A 15,992-nucleotide genomic window follows, 5' to 3' on the forward strand; every position below is an offset into this window, starting at 1 on the left:
TATCTTCAATTAACAAGTCGTCTTCATCCATCAGATCATCATCATCATAGTTAATTTCATTAGCCATCCAATCTTCATCCTCTAAGATCTTTTCTGCATCTAGGTCCTCCACTGTCTCCATCGTCTTCTCCACAGGCGTGTCAGGTTTGTTTAATATCTCTTGATTCAAAGTCTCTTCTTCTTCTTCTTCTAGAGTCTGCTCATACCAGCTCTTTTCCTTTTCTTTTACCGGGGGGAGTGGTGCGTCTTGCGGTTTTTTTAGAGGAGGAGTCTTCTCTTCGTTGAAGTTTAAACATTTTTTTGCAGAAATTCCTTCATCAGAAGCGTTTTCCAAGTCAGACACTTGCCCTTTCAACTTTTGATTATCTGAAGATCTCTTTCACAGGTTAAGCTTGAATGGCCTTTCCCTTACATGTTCTGGGGAGGAGGTTCTGATTCTCTCTCTCTTTGAGGCTTCTCGGTCGCAGGTTTAAGCAGGGCACTGGGGTCAATAGGTTGTTGCGCACGAGAGGCAGAAGGGGGATGCTCTTCCTCAGAGATTTTCTTTGAAGGTAACTGCTTACTAGTTGTTTTTCGTACTTCCTCTCTTTGTCTACTTGAGGCAAAAGATTTCTCATATCCTCTCTTGTTGGATGTTTCTTTTTGGTGTGGCTGCTTTTCTAGATCATGAGGAGCATGACGGTGGTCTCGGCGGTGATCCTCTCTAGGAGCATAATGGGAGTCAATGCATTTCCAAACGCTGTCCCTGTTGTCTCTTTGAGAGTAATCTACTGGCCTCCTTTCTTGCATCACAGGAGCCTTTGAGCCAGGTGCAGTTGCTCTCCTTGGGTTCTCTCCATTCCTATTGGCCTCCTTTCTAGGATATGGACCTTGGTCTCTCGATAAATCTTTCTCTTTTATGAACTGTTCTTTTTGCTCATCAGGTAGTTGGGGGCAAATATCAATTTCATGAGATAGGAGATGGCAATGGTGGCACCAGCGTTGGAGGTTTGGGTATTCCAGCGATACAGGGACGATTTCACCCGAGGGTAGTTGGGCGCGAAGATTGAACTTCAACGGAAGCTCTGCATCCAGCTCCAACTCGAATTTTGCTGCCTTTGCTTCCACATTCCCTACAAGCCCGAGTCACTTCCCAAGAGCTCTGAAGATTGGATCAAACCAAAAGTGTGTCGGGATACCAATGACGCTAACCCAGAAGGTCATCTTATTAGGGAATGAATCGCCTATGTGGGGACTCCAGCGTTCCAAGGTGAAAGACCATTTGTTGAAATGGCATGGACGTTTGCTTAACACCTTCTGAAGGTCAGTTTCTGAATCAAAGTCAAATTGAAACCTATGATTCCCTAAATCCACACCTCTGGCTCTACCTTTAACATCCCAGATGCTAGGTCTAGGCAGGAGGGCAATAAGACCTTCAACACTTCGTCGCTCTTTGTTGAAGAGTCTACCCACTAGGCTGAGTTGGTAGCGAACAATGAGCTCAGAGTTGTCGACGTCAGGAAAGATAACCAGGTCATCATCTTCCTCTTCCTGCGGTTGCTTATTGTTCAAGTTGAGACTTTTACTTGGTTGAGACATCTTTAGGTTTGAGGTAACACTAAGCGTGAGGATAAAAGGTCTTACAGGGAGATTAGACTACGGCACATGCGCACCGTTTGCAGATCTGGAGAAAACACCGGACAGATCTTTCTTTATAGGAGCTTGGACCTAACAAATGAGAGGTAACAAGGAGGATTTGCAGGGTTACAGCCTTGAAAAACACTAGTCAGAACCGAGCTAAACGCAACGGTCTAAAGAGAGTATCAAACTGTCCTGAGTTAAGATGTTGAAGACTTTGCTTTGGTAAGAAGTTTCCATCAGATTGTTGAGATATTCTATGCCTTAAAACTTCTTTAGGAGTTTAGGACGAGAGAATCACCCGTGGAAAATGAAGAATTTTTAAAAAGGTATGAAGAAAGGTCGCCGGATACTAGTAGTGTCTTCTACAACTCAAATGTTGGCAAGAAAGGTTGTACAGCTTGTAAAAATGGTTATTCTCTATCTTTCTTTTTCTTCAGAGCATAAAATTGTTCCTTACAAACTTCTAGAACTTTCTATCTCCTAGAAAAACTCCCCTACGTACTTCAGTTAAACAGTGACCGTCCGATCAATAAATCAAGACTATATCCAACGGCTGAAAAAAACAAACGATACAAATAGATAACTACACTCGACGGGGGAGATGAACGAACTGTTGGCCCTCTCTCTCTATCTCCCTTATCCCTCTCCGCCACTCTCACCAATGGCCGGTCTACTCAAAACGCCGTCGTTACACCTCACACCGTCTCTACTTCACGCACCCTCTGTGCCCTTCAAGCCCTTCTGCGTCTCCTTCGCCGGAGGAAGGAACACCAGCGTCTCACTCACTCGCCGAGCTTCTCTCCGCTCCGTCTCCGGTGGCTATCCTCTCCGGTTACTAAACTTCGTACCCTTTGCTTCGGGAGAAGCTGAAACTACCGAGACGGAGGTGGAATCGAGCGAACCCGAAGTCCAGGTTTTTTCGATTAAGCCTCATCTCTGTCTTACCTTCTGGTGGCTTTTGGAAATGTTAATTGGGTGATTAGGGTTTAGGGTTTCGCAATTGGGATTCTCGTGTACGTGTTTAGACTCTTCTGGTGAGTATATTAGTGCAAAGGTGTAAGCTTTGTTGATTACATTAGCCTCTGAAGGATTCAGATTCAGTCTATTAACGTGATTGTTCAGGTCGGTAACATTGTGTTGGTATTGTCTGTGTGTTGAAACTCTGTTTTGTCTGAGCTTCTTTGCTTAAAGTTCTAAGCTTTGTTGATTATATTACTCCCTGAAGGATTTGTATTCAGTCTATTAATGTGAATATGTGATTGTTCACAGTCAATTGATTATGTTGGTATTTTCTGTATATTGATACTCTGTTTTGTGCTTAAAAGTTTTAAGATTTGTGTGATGATACTCTGTTTTGTCTCAGCTTCTTTGCTTAAAGTTCTAAGCTTTGTTGATTATATTACTCCCCGAAGGATTCGTACACAGCCTATTAATGTGATTGTTCAGGTCAATAGATTGTGATGGTGTGTTGGGACTCTGTTTTGTCTCTGCTTATGAGAAACTGAATTGTCTGTGTAAAGTTGATTGCTTTCTTTCTTCTGAAACCATTGAGCAGGAGACTGATGGTGTGGAGGGTGAAAACGGTGGCGCTGAGGAAGAAGAAGAAGCGGTTGTAGCCATAGCATTGCTGAGTTCGTATAAAGAAGCTCTAGCAGAAAACAACGAGGAGAAAATTGCTGAGATAGAAGCATCGTTAAAGTCCATTGAAGATCAAAAATTTCAGCTCGAGGAGAAAGTCGCCACTTTATCTAACGAATTATCTGTGGAGAGGGATCGGCTGATAAGGATCAGCGCAGATTTCGACAACTTCAGGAAGAGGAACGAGAGGGAGAGGCTGAACCTTGTCTCAAATGCTCAAGGAGAGGTTGTTGAGAATCTTCTGGCGGTTTTGGATAATTTCGAGAGAGCTAAGTCCCAGATTAAGGTGGAGACTGAGGGAGAAGAGAGAGTCACTAACAGCTACCAGAGCATATACAAACAGTTTGTTGAGATTCTAGGTTCGCTTGGTGTTGTCACTGTGGAGACAGTCGGCAAGCAGTTTGATCCAATGGTAAGTTGCTCTTAGCTAATAATGACTTAATCCAAGTGAGATGCCTTTTTAGTTACTATTAGAAAGTACCGTGACAAAAAAAAAAAAAAAGTTATTAGAAAGTTAAAGCGCTCATGTGTTTAGTACTAAGGATACATCTTGGGAAAGTTTCAGAACTTTATTGAGTGGTGATTGGTTTCAGTGAGCTGAACTTTACATAAAGCCTTTTGTTGGTTGATCTTTCTTGACTCCTAACAACTGACATCTTTTTTATACTTTTGCTTTTTCTCTTTGATGTGTGAAAGCTTCATGAGGCAATAATGAGGGAGGATTCTGCGGAATACGAAGAAGGTATAGTACTTGAAGAATACAGGAAAGGTTTCTTGCTAGGGGAAAGACTTTTACGTCCTTCAATGGTGAAGGTATCTGCTGGGCCTGGACCAGAAAAGGCAGGTGAAGCTGAAGGATCAGAAGCCATTGCACAAGGAAGCGCAGAAGGATCAGAAGCATCTTCATCTTGAATGAAAGACAAACAAGACTAAGCAGGTCTTTATCTTGAATTAAAGACGATCAAGACTAAGCAGTTTTGTGGTGTGCGTAAGAGAGAGAGAGAGAGAAGGGTCTTGTTAAGATTAACTATTGGCATTGTTGTTGTTGTTACATTATATCATTTCTACAGAGTTTAGAAAAATAGAACGAGATTTTCTATTGAAATTGATTTTTTTTTTTAATTTAATACCGGAAGATAATGGATTTTGTTTATCTATATTCAGCATGAAAATTAGGTGCAAGAAGAGAAAATGTTGATTTCAGTGGGTATAATGATCAGGTACAGGTACGGAACAAAGTGTGTTACTAATGACTCACTACTAAAAATAATTATGCTTACGCCATCTCTAACATAAACCTTTATTGTAATTTTTCACAGAAACCTTTGGAACACAAGTTATACTATTATAGTGAATTTAGTGTGAAATTATATTGTTCGTTGGAGAATTTTTATATGAAAAAAAAAAATTAGTGTTAAAATTGCATTAAAATAATGCAATTAAATAGTGTTATAAATTGAAGATATCTTTGGAACGTCCAATGGTGGATTCTCTTTCTCTCCCCTAGTATCTCCAAAAATTAATAATAGAGGATAGAGAGACAATATTATCTGAAATAAGCACATGTGAGAACCTTCAGAACTCCTCTTGACTACTGTTTTTTTTTCTATTTGTTATACTTTCTGTTTTTAGTTAAAATTTGTTATACTTCAGAACTCCTTTTTAATGTTGCTCTGAATACTATGGGTCAGGTTACTTACTGTATTTTGCGTACTATGGGTAAGGTTTGTTATTCTGGTTGTCAGGGTTATTTGGGAACGTGTTTAAATATATGTTGAGTCACAAATACACTTTTTCATTTATTGATTGTTGTTAGGATATTGGCAATCTCGATCTCTAGAAATGAACTTACCGAGTGATTTCTACTCCCACGATGACACAATATTAAAGCAAAAACTGGACAATCTTCCCGATTCAAAACCGATGTGGTCAACAAGTCCAGTGAATCTATCTATCTACCACAAACTGTGAGAACAGTACCATTTTCAATCAACTAATATGCGATATGTGAGTTTACAAATTCGGTTATAGGTGGGGGAGGTGAAATCATAGCCGGCTAAGTATATGGATCTAGAGGTGCCACGCCCCCCCGCCCCCCCCCCCCCAACGCCCCAGTCTACTAGATTTAATAATTATTCTTAAAATTAATATTTTATTCATATGTTTATTGTTATGTGTCTATTATCAATATAGAGAATCTCTGTAATATTATTTAAAAAATCAGTTTGTTATGTGTCTTCTCACGTTAATTTTTACGATGATTGATTACACTACCCTTAATGAATTAAAAATATTACATGTAAAATACTATTATTTATTTTTTATTTAGTTTCTTTTTTAAATTTTTCCAAAAAGCATATACATATAATAATAAAAAAAGATGTTTTACAAACTTAAAAAAATGAATTGAAAAACGAAAATATATGTATATATAATATGATTTCATACAAAAGGGAAAGTTTACAAAATAGCAATATTACATTTAAAAAATATTTTCTTAGAATACTGTTATACTTTCTTTATAACTATTTTTTTAGATGAAAAATAGAAATTTTTATATACTATGATTTTATTAAAAACAATATACACAGATAATCTTGATATTAGAAAACATAATTTAAAAAAAAAAAAAATCAAAAAATTAGAAATATTTTTATATATCTATCTACTTTCTTAGATGATTACATAAAATAATTAAGTAACATAAACTGATAAATGTTTAATTGACTAAAAATAGTTTATAATTAGTATTATTGAAATGTTTTATTTATTTTTCATATATTTAGCTGACTATAATATCTTTCAATTACAATAAAAAAAATCAATAAATTATATTTACTTATATAATATTATTTTCAAATACAATCACATTTTTTTTTACTACTTATTTTTAAGAGTTATTAAAAAACTAAAACTAAATTTGAAAAATAATCATTTTTTGATCAAATAGTTACAAAATAGTTTAATGAGATAAATATATTATATTTTATCATTATTAAATTTATTTTCTTTCTTAATATTATTTTCTTTTAAATGTTATGTTTTTATGTTTGTAGAACTTAATAGAACCATAATCTATATACCAAAGCAAATATGTTCTCATTTTTAAGATTAATTAAAATAAATTTCAGTTTCCATTCAATAAATCAAATGCATAAAGTTATTTAGAATTTATAAAATATTTTAATTATTGTAAATATTGATATGTGTTTATGAGCTTCCAAAAATGTATCAGCTACTTATGCATGTAACTTCCTATTGATCATCGCTTTATTTTTCTAATATATTTTAAAAAAAACATCAACATATAATTTGATAAATATTATGAAAATACATGGATATTTCAACGATAAAGAAAATTGATATGATTTGACTTAATTATAATACAAATAATTATACTTGATTTTGAATTTTAAAGAATATATGCAACTCAATATACTCACAACATGAGTGACATGACTAATCCAACTTATATATAAAATCATAGATTTAACTACGATAAAAATATATAATTTTATAAGAATAGTAATTTATTATATAAATATAAATCATAGGATAACTCAAAACATATTAAAAATGAAAATGAAATATTAACCAACTGTTACAATTTAGTTCTTTTGTAAAATTAATATATACTAGACCATTTTTCCGCGCGTACTTTTATTTTTTTTCACATGTAAATTATCATCTTAATTTAAGATTAATTGTGTTTATTTGATCAATTGCAACTTACTATTTTTACTTTAATGGTAAATCTTTTGTATAAATGAGGAAATTTAGTTTTAAAATTCTATTTCTCGTTTTAAAATTTTATTTATATTAATCTCAAATAAGTTTCTATTATATGAAATGAAAAAGAGTAACCTGACTTTCACAGTAAAATTAGGAAGATAGTTTGAATTACTTTTCTTTTAGTATGTTTGGCAAACTTAACTTCTGTATAAGATATGAAACATTTTAGGGATCAAAATTTCATATAAGTAAAACACATCAGAACAAAAAAAATTGTTCAATAATGCACCTACATTTATTATTATTGTTTTACGTAAATTTTTTAAAATCGATGATTGATAACCGTTTTAGAACTGAAACCGTTTAAAATTTGTCTATGCATTATTAAATCATAAAAATATTAAATTATAAAATAATATTAATATTTACTGGAAATGATGTAATGTAATAATACTATTATTAGTGACCAATAATTTAAATATAGAAAAATTATTGATCTGTACTTTGATATTTCTTAGAAAAATTATTTACTCACCGACCAATAAAAGTCTGCGAACTCATATTCAGTAGTTGAAAAAAAAGAAACAAAATAATAAGAATTCGCTAAATTATATTATTTTTTAAAAATTAAAAAAAAAAGTAAAAATAAATAAAAAATAGTACAATTTTTTTTTAATCATTGTTAACGCAGTCATCAAAACAATAAACTCTAAATCCTAAACATTAAACCCTAAAAACTAAACCTTAAATTTTTGGGTAAATTCTAAACCCTTGGGTAAACCCTTAATCTTTGGGTAAACCCTAAATCCTTGGGTAAACTCTAAACCCTTGGGTAAACCCTAAACTATAGGATTTAGTGTAATTTTATTGACAACATTAATAATGTTTTTAAAAAAACTCATTTTTTGCAGCTAATACTATTTTTTTTAATTTATTTTTACTTTTTTTTTTAAACACAATACAACTTAGCAAATTTTTGTTATTTTGCTTTTTCTAAAAAAATTAAATATGATATGACTTGCTATAATTGGCCGGTGAACCTTGTTAATCTTTTACCAACCGCTTGTGTTACACAATGATCACAGTGTGTTACACACGAGTTCGAGAGAAAGAATAAGATAGACGTTTCCGGCTTATAAAATTTTCTGAAAATACTTTTGTATTATTGAGATTCGGTGTTGTGTTTACAACAGATGATTGATCTTTATATAGAGATCGAATCAGTACAAGTATAAGAGACACAACTCTTTATACTAAAAGACACAACATGAAGAGTTACAACTCTTTGTGTAATAACATAAATAACTAACTTATGTAAATGTATTAAGGAGAGATTAGATTATATAGTTTAACACTCCTCCTTAATCATATCTCGACTTGACTCCAAGCTGCTTCCTTAGATCTTCAAATCTTGAACCGCCCAATGCCTTTGTGAGAATGTCTGCGAGTTGATCATCCCCTTTGCAATACTTCAGTTCAATGATTCCTTTCTGCTCAGCTTCCCTCACGAAATGGTATTTGATCTCTATGTGCTTCGTCCTTCTGTGTTGCACTGGATTCTTCCCAATTGCTATTGCTGATTTGTTGTCACATAAGATCGGAATGCCTCTTTCAAACTTCTGACCAAAGTCTTCAAATAGTCTTTGTAACCACACTGCTTGATTTGCTGCTGCACACACGGCTATGTACTCCGCTTCAGCTGTTGATTGCGCCACTGTTTGTTGCTTGCTTGACTGCCAACAAAACATGGCTGATCCAAGAGTAAACACATAACCTGAAGTGCTTTTCTTGTCTTCTTTAGAACCACCCCAATCGCTGTCTGTGTAGCCTAGAAGTCTTGGTTCTTTCACACTTGTGAAGTATACTCCAAAGTTTGATGTTCCTTTGACATATCTTAACACACTCTTGGCTTCTTGGTAGTGCTTCATGCGGGGTGATGACATGTATCTTGAGAGATAGGCGCTTGCATACATCACATCAGGTCTTGATCCACACAAGTACAAAAGCCCTCCAACGATGCTTCTATACTTAGTCGGATCTCCATACTCCTTGTCATCCTCAACTCCTTTTCCTTGTGGTGTAAGTGGGTTGCTTACACTCTTGCTGTCTCGCATCCCAAACTTGTCTACAAGTTTGTTTGCATACTTTTCTTGTAAAAGAAATATGCCTCCATTGTCTTGAATTACTTCCATTCCAAGAAAGTAGTTCAATAATCCAAGATCCACCATCTCGAATTCTTTCTTCATGTTCTCCTTGAATGTGTTGATGCTCTGGATGTTGCTTCCTGTGATGATTATATCATCCACATATAGACTCACGATCAACACATCTCCTCCTTGCTTCATGATGTATAAAGCCGCATCATTCATACTCCTCTCAAAACCGTTTTGAAGAAAGTATGAATCTATTCTTCCATACCATGCCCTTGGGGCTTGCTTTAAACCATATAAAGCTTTGTGTAGCCTTAACACCTTGTGTTCTTTCCCGTGTGTCACATACCCAGGCGGTTGTGTGACATACACTTCTTCCTTGAGGTCGCCATTGAGAAAGGCTGACTTCACATCCATCTGATACAATCGCCACTTCATCTGAGCCGCATATGCAAGTATGGCTCGTATTGTATCATGTCTTGAGACAGGAGCAAACGTCTCAAGGTAGTCAACACCATACTCTTGAGAGAACCCTCTTGCAACTAGCCGCGCCTTGTGCTTGATGTGATTGCCGTTTGCATCGGTCTTGATCTTGTAGATCCACTTCACACTTATCACATTCTTCTTCTTTGGCTTGTCCACTAGTTCCCACGTCTTGTTCTTCTCAATCATGGCTATCTCCTCATTCATCGCTTCTCTCCATTCCTTGGTACCACACGCTTCATCATAAGTGTATGGTTCTTCATTTGCATGAAGACAAGCTTCTATTGCTTGAGCCGCTTCATCAAGCTCTACTCTCGGTGCCCTTTCCATGATATCGACCATGGACTTGAACTTCTTTGGTGCCTCAGAAGTTTCTTCATCTCCACTACTAGTATCATGATTATCATTTTGAAAGAGAATAGGACTGAAAGTACCTCCAAATTGTTCCTCGGGACTAGATGCACCTTCGGTTTGTTCCTCAGGGCTGAATGCACCTTCGGTTTGTCCTTCAGGCGAGTGAGAGTCTTCCATAGACAACTCCAATGTCTTCCTCACCTCTTGTTGCCTTTTCCAATCCCACTTCTTGCTTTCTTCAAACTCGACATCTCTTGATACTTCAATCTTCTCATTCTCCAGGATGAGAACTCTATAGCCTTTGGATTGGTTGCTATATCCAACAAAGACTCCACGCTTTGCCTTGACGTCTAGCTTCCTCCTCTTTTGATCCGGGACATGTATGTAGCATATGCTACCAAACATTCTCATGTGTGACACATCTGGCTTGTGTCCACACCACTTCTCTATAGGAGTGACATCTTCTTCTATTGCCTTTGATGGCAGACGGTTTTGAAGATATGAGGCAGTGTATACCGCTTCTGCCCATAACTTGAGCGGTAAGTCTTGCTCTGCCAACATCGATCTAGCCATCTCCACCAAAGTCCTATTCATGCGCTCTGCTGCACCATTTTGTTGTGGTGAATAAGGCAAGGTGACTTGCCTATTGATTCCTTCTTCTTCACAGAACCGGTTGAATTCTCGTGAAGTGAACTCACCACCTCCATCTGATCTCAGCGTCTTGATGGTACAATCCGATTGCTTCTCCACCATTGCTTTGAACTTCTTGAACAGTGAGAAAGTCTCTGATTTTTGCTTCATGAAGTATACCCAACACATGTGAGTATGATCATCCAAGAATAGCAAAAAGTATCGGCTTCCATCAACAGACTGATGCTGCATCGGCCCACATACATCCGTATGTACAATCTCAAGCTTCTCTCTTGTCTTAGTTTGAGATTCCTTTGGGAAGCTTTTGCGTGATTGCTTTCCAAGTCTACACGCCTCACATGCTTCCTTCTTGACTTTAAACTTTGGTAATCCCTTTACCAAGTCTTTGTCTTGCATTTGTTGCAACCTTTTGTCGCCTACATGACCAAGTCTCTTGTGCCATGTCTCCATCTTTCCTTGCTCACTAGCGCTCATGGCTTCTTCTACCTGAGCCGAACTCATCCTGATTCGATAGCTTTTGTGAGTCATTGGGATATCCATTATCCTCCTTCCTTTTGCATCATCTATGATGCATCTCTTCTCTTGGAAACTCACCCGGTATCCGCTTGAAACAATTTGTGGAACACTCAACAAATTTTTCGCCAAACCCGGAACCAAGAATACATTTCTGATGGTCTTCTTGCCACCTTTAGTCATGACGGTAATGTCTCCTTTACCGGCTGTCATGACTGTGCTTCCATTTCCAATCTTTATTGGAACCTTGATACTCCTATCAAGTGTTGAGAAGTAACTCTCCTCCTTTGTCATATGATTAGTTGCTCCACTGTCTACTAACCAGACATCTTCCATCACTGTTGTTGCTGCTTCGCTCGCACTGAACAACATGTGATCTTCATTTGAGTCTTCTTCGAGACTCACATGTGCCTTCTCTTTCTTCTTTGAGTAGCACTGATTTGCAAAGTGGCCTAACTTGCCACAATTGTAACACTCCTTGTTACTTCTGTGATCCTTCTTTGAATCATCCTTCTTCTGTTTCCTCAGACACTCGCTCTCATTGTGGTTGTTCCTCTTGCAGAAACCACACCACTTCTTGCCTCCCTGGCGCTTTGAGTTGTCTTGTGTAACACCAGAATTTTTGTGTTTAACACGAGCATCGAATGCTCCTTCACTGGTGCTTTCTTCTCTTGCAGCCAGCCTTGCTTCATGAGCCTTCAAGATCCCGATCAATTCTGTCATCTTTGTTGAAGTCAAATCGCTTGTTTGCTCCAACACACTGACTATGCTATCGAACTTGGCTGGGAGAGAGATGAGTATCTTCTGTATAAGTTGAACATCCGACTTCTGTTCACCATGATAAGTTAGTTGATTTGCCAATTCAACTATCTTATCTGTGAAGACCTTAATGTCTTCATTCTCATACATCTTCAGATTCTCATACTCCCTTCGCAATGTTTGAAGTTTAATCAAACGAACTTGAGGAGAGCCTTCATACTCTTCCTTCAATGCATCCCACGCCTCTTTGGATGTTGATGCTGCTGCAATCCGTGAGAAGATATGATCCGATACAGCAGTTTGCAAGATTTGCAAAGCCAATGTATCGTTCATCATCGCTTCTTCTCTAAGCGATCTTGCCCTTGCTGTTTCAGGGGTTTCATCCACTTGTGCTGGTGGGGCTGCTACGCCTTCTTCAACCACAGACCATAACTTCCTGGTCTTGAGAATGGTTACCATCTTAATGCTCCAGAAGTCGTACTTCTCTCCATCAAATATGGGGATTACTTGATTCTTCATCGTTTCGAGTGTTTCTGAAATCGTATGACAAAATCCTCTAGCCTCTTTTTCTCCACGCCAAGTGTTTCTCTTACTAGTGCTTTGTTCTTTGTCCTCTCAAACGTAAAGCTCTGATACCATGTTAATCTTTTACCAACCGCTTGTGTTACACAATGATCACAGTGTGTTACACACGAGTTCGAGAGAAAGAATAAGATAGACGTTTCCGGCTTATAAAATTTTCTGAAAATACTTTTGTATTATTGAGATTTGGTGTTGTGTTTACAACAGATGATTGATCTTTATATAGAGATCGAATCAGTACAAGTATAAGAGACACAACTCTTTATACTAAAAGACACAACATGAAGAGTTACAACTCTTTGTGTAATAACATAAATAACTAACTTATGTAAATGTATTAAGGAGAGATTAGATTATATAGTTTAACAAATCTACGCCTTCTAGGGTAAACAAAAAAAAAACTTTTTTAAGAATGCGTAGATGTTGTTTTTGTAAATTTGTTCTAATATAATTTTGATAACATTATAGTAAATAAGTCTTATTTGGCGTTGGACTTCTGTAAATTGAAACACAATTATGGATAAGCTGTTTTCTAATTAAATACAACACATAATAGCGTATGAACCAAAATTTCTTTTGAAAAAATAAATTTAAATATATGGAAGGAATAAACATTAGAAGCTGCAATTAGACATGAACATCCTTTTTTAGAATTTTTGGAGAAACAAATGTATGTTATGATTTCCGAGAGAATTTTAATTTTAGCTTTTACCCCAAATTTGATATCATTATTTAAATCTATCTTTAAGAGATAACCATTTTCATAAATACTTTAAATTTCCAAAAACTAAAACTGACATTATAAATCATTTAAAAATGTTTAAAATCATTTATAAAATATTTATAATGGTTCATAAATTCAAACCCAATCCATAAATAATCTACTATGGCAACATAAAACAAAAACTGATAATATACTTTTATCAGCCGTGACCATGACTGGAGCAACATCGTGACCATGACTCTTTCTCTCTGTATCTTCAACAGTGCTCTGAAATCGTTTGTCCTCAAAGATGATGTTATTGTCATCAGAAACATAGCTTGTGTGTGAACTCGATGAAGCCAAGCTTGACTGTTTCTTGAGCTGAACATCTTCTGAACAGCTATCGTTGACATCATGTTTAATTGGATGCTGCTTCGCTCTTCCTACTTTAGCAAATGAATCACTCTGCCTCATCTCCAATGAGTTATCTCGAGAATGACCTCTCTTCCATGAAGCATTTTCTGATTGTTCATCAACATTTTTCTTAGAAAGCTCTGCCCTGGTAGTAGATTGATCTTCTTCTTCCCTATAAATGCTTCTTGGCATTTCTTCTTTAAAAAACCTCCGCTTTCCACATTTGAGCTACTATGTCTATGTGAAGGTTCGTTTCTTATATTATCATAAGAGGATGAGTTCGGCGACTCTGTGGAACTCTGCATTGTCATCCTCATCCTTTCTTTACTTGAAAGCTCAACAGCTGCACGTGCAGCAAAACTCACTCTTTCAGCAGATTCAGCAGCTGCATGTGCAGCAGTCGTAGCATCAGCAAATTCTGTTTCGCATGGAGATGAATCCACATAACCTGGATGAGGGTCTGTGTTCTCTGCCACCATTCTTATCTCCTGTATAAAAGAAGAAACGATTTGTTACATCTAACGCTTCAACACAGATAGAACAAACATTAAACAAAAAGTTTTTTTTATGAAAAAAAACTAACCAGAAAGTCTTGGATCTTAACGATAGTGATTAGTAGAAGCAGTGCGGCTGGAAGATATTCCGCCAGTTTCATATAAGTTCCGCTCCACGTTAGCAGTAGATGGAGCTTGAAACTCTGGAGGTTGATTGTTTGGATTCTTGAAGAATATGAGTTTATTCCACTCACGGACTGAGAGGAACTTGCTCCACTCTGCTCACAGAAATTGAAAATGCCATTGAGGAAACTTATACTAAAGAAACAGACTGGTGAAGTTTAGGCTATGAAATGAAGATGTAGTTACTGACCATCAATACAGTCTCCTTTGGATCTGGCTCAACCAAATATTCAGGTTCCCATGTTACATTATGCTCCGTAGCAATCTCTTTCAAAATTTTTTTCTTCGTTGGACCATCAGGAGCTTTAACCGATAGTTCATCCACCAACTAAGCATACATAGAGAGAGAAAGAATCATCATCATCATCATCATCAAGAATGATGCCTCTCTCCTACGAACATCAGAGAAAGGAAAACAACAACACAAGCAACCAAAACTCACCAAGCGGCTCACACCAGAATCTGACTGCAACCCAACAGCAGCTGAAACAAAATCTTTGCCATACTTAGCAGAGAAATGCTTAACGACATCAGCTAACTCCGCGACATCAGGAAATTATAAGCTTCTGGTATATAAAGAAGGAGGAAAAAAGGAGCTGAAACGAAACCATAAAGAAGGAGTATTGATGGATCGATTAAAACTCAGTCGAAATGGTTTAGGGGGAGAAGCCGAAGTGGCAGAGGAGAAGAGAGAAGACGAAGTGGTAGAGGAGGCGAGAAGAGACACGCTACTTCAGCTCCGCGTCGTAGACCTAGGTCTAATTATTAGATGATCTAAAAGCCCAATCCCAAATCAAAAGAAGCCCACACGCATAAGTCAATTCAGAAAAAAATTTAAGCCCGGCCCGAAAAAGAAATGTTCTGATTGGAGGATTATTTATGCTGACGTGGACATGCTAGAATTGGAGATTATCCCCCTTTTAGTATTGTGATGCATGAGACTTCAGAATATTATTGTTATATTAATTTATGAAATTTCGAATCAGACACTTTAGTTTATTTTTTTTATTTCATTCTAAGCACAATATATCTTAAGTTATACATAATCTTCATAAAGTATATTTAAATTTCTAAGACAACAACCACCTAAATGCATAATCTTCATAATCTTCCTTTTTTAAAAAATAGTCTTAAACAACATAATATATATAAATATATATATATATTTTAAAAGTATTAAGCAGTTTATTTAAATAAATCTATTTTCATATTACAAAATAATTTAAATAACGTAAACTAAGATATATTTAATAAATAAAATTTAATATAATCTTTCTTTTTTTATGTTTCCTTTTATATTTTCAAATAAAATATATGATAAAGAAAATATTGATAAAAATTAAAACGAAAATATTTTTTTTATATTTAATGTTATTTCATAAAAAAAAGAAAGTTTAGAAAAATAATCTTGATATTAAAGTAAAGAATTAACCTTCCTTTTTAGAATGTATCAGTTATGTTTTTATGCAGTTTTGTATCTACCATCACTTTATTTTTATAATTTCATTTTTTTTTAAATTAACTTATACCAAACTAATAAATCTTATAAAATTAACATAGCCATGAGGCTATTCACAAATAGCCAATTCATAAATATATATACACATCTAAGATGAAAACCAAACTAATGCAATGAATACAATAAATATGATTTGGTCAAATTAGATTAGAAATAGTTATACTAAATTTGACGGAATATATATAACATAATATACC

General features: G+C 35.8%; 1 protein-coding gene and 2 pseudogenes across 1 annotated transcript; 1 reads left to right on the forward strand and 2 right to left on the reverse strand.

Annotated features, from left to right (window-relative positions):
- Positions 1-375: 375 nt before the first annotated feature.
- Positions 376-2,058, reverse strand: LOC125593087 (annotated as a pseudogene).
- Positions 2,059-2,193: 135 nt separating this feature from the next.
- On the forward strand, positions 2,194-4,385 carry LOC106426194 (protein GrpE). The gene is made up of 3 exons (XM_013866908.3): positions 2,194-2,533; positions 3,176-3,670; positions 3,955-4,385. The coding sequence occupies exons 1-3, from the start codon at positions 2,222-2,224 to the stop codon at positions 4,168-4,170; spliced, it is 1,023 nt and encodes a 340-aa protein (XP_013722362.1). The 5' UTR covers positions 2,194-2,221; the 3' UTR covers positions 4,171-4,385.
- An 8,227-nt stretch (positions 4,386-12,612) lies between these two features.
- On the reverse strand, positions 12,613-14,832 carry LOC106426121 (annotated as a pseudogene).
- Positions 14,833-15,992: the final 1,160 nt, after the last annotated feature.

This window comes from Brassica napus, chromosome C9, assembly GCF_020379485.1.
Source record: "Brassica napus cultivar Da-Ae chromosome C9, Da-Ae, whole genome shotgun sequence".
Classification (NCBI taxonomy): Eukaryota; Viridiplantae; Streptophyta; class Magnoliopsida; order Brassicales; family Brassicaceae; genus Brassica; species Brassica napus.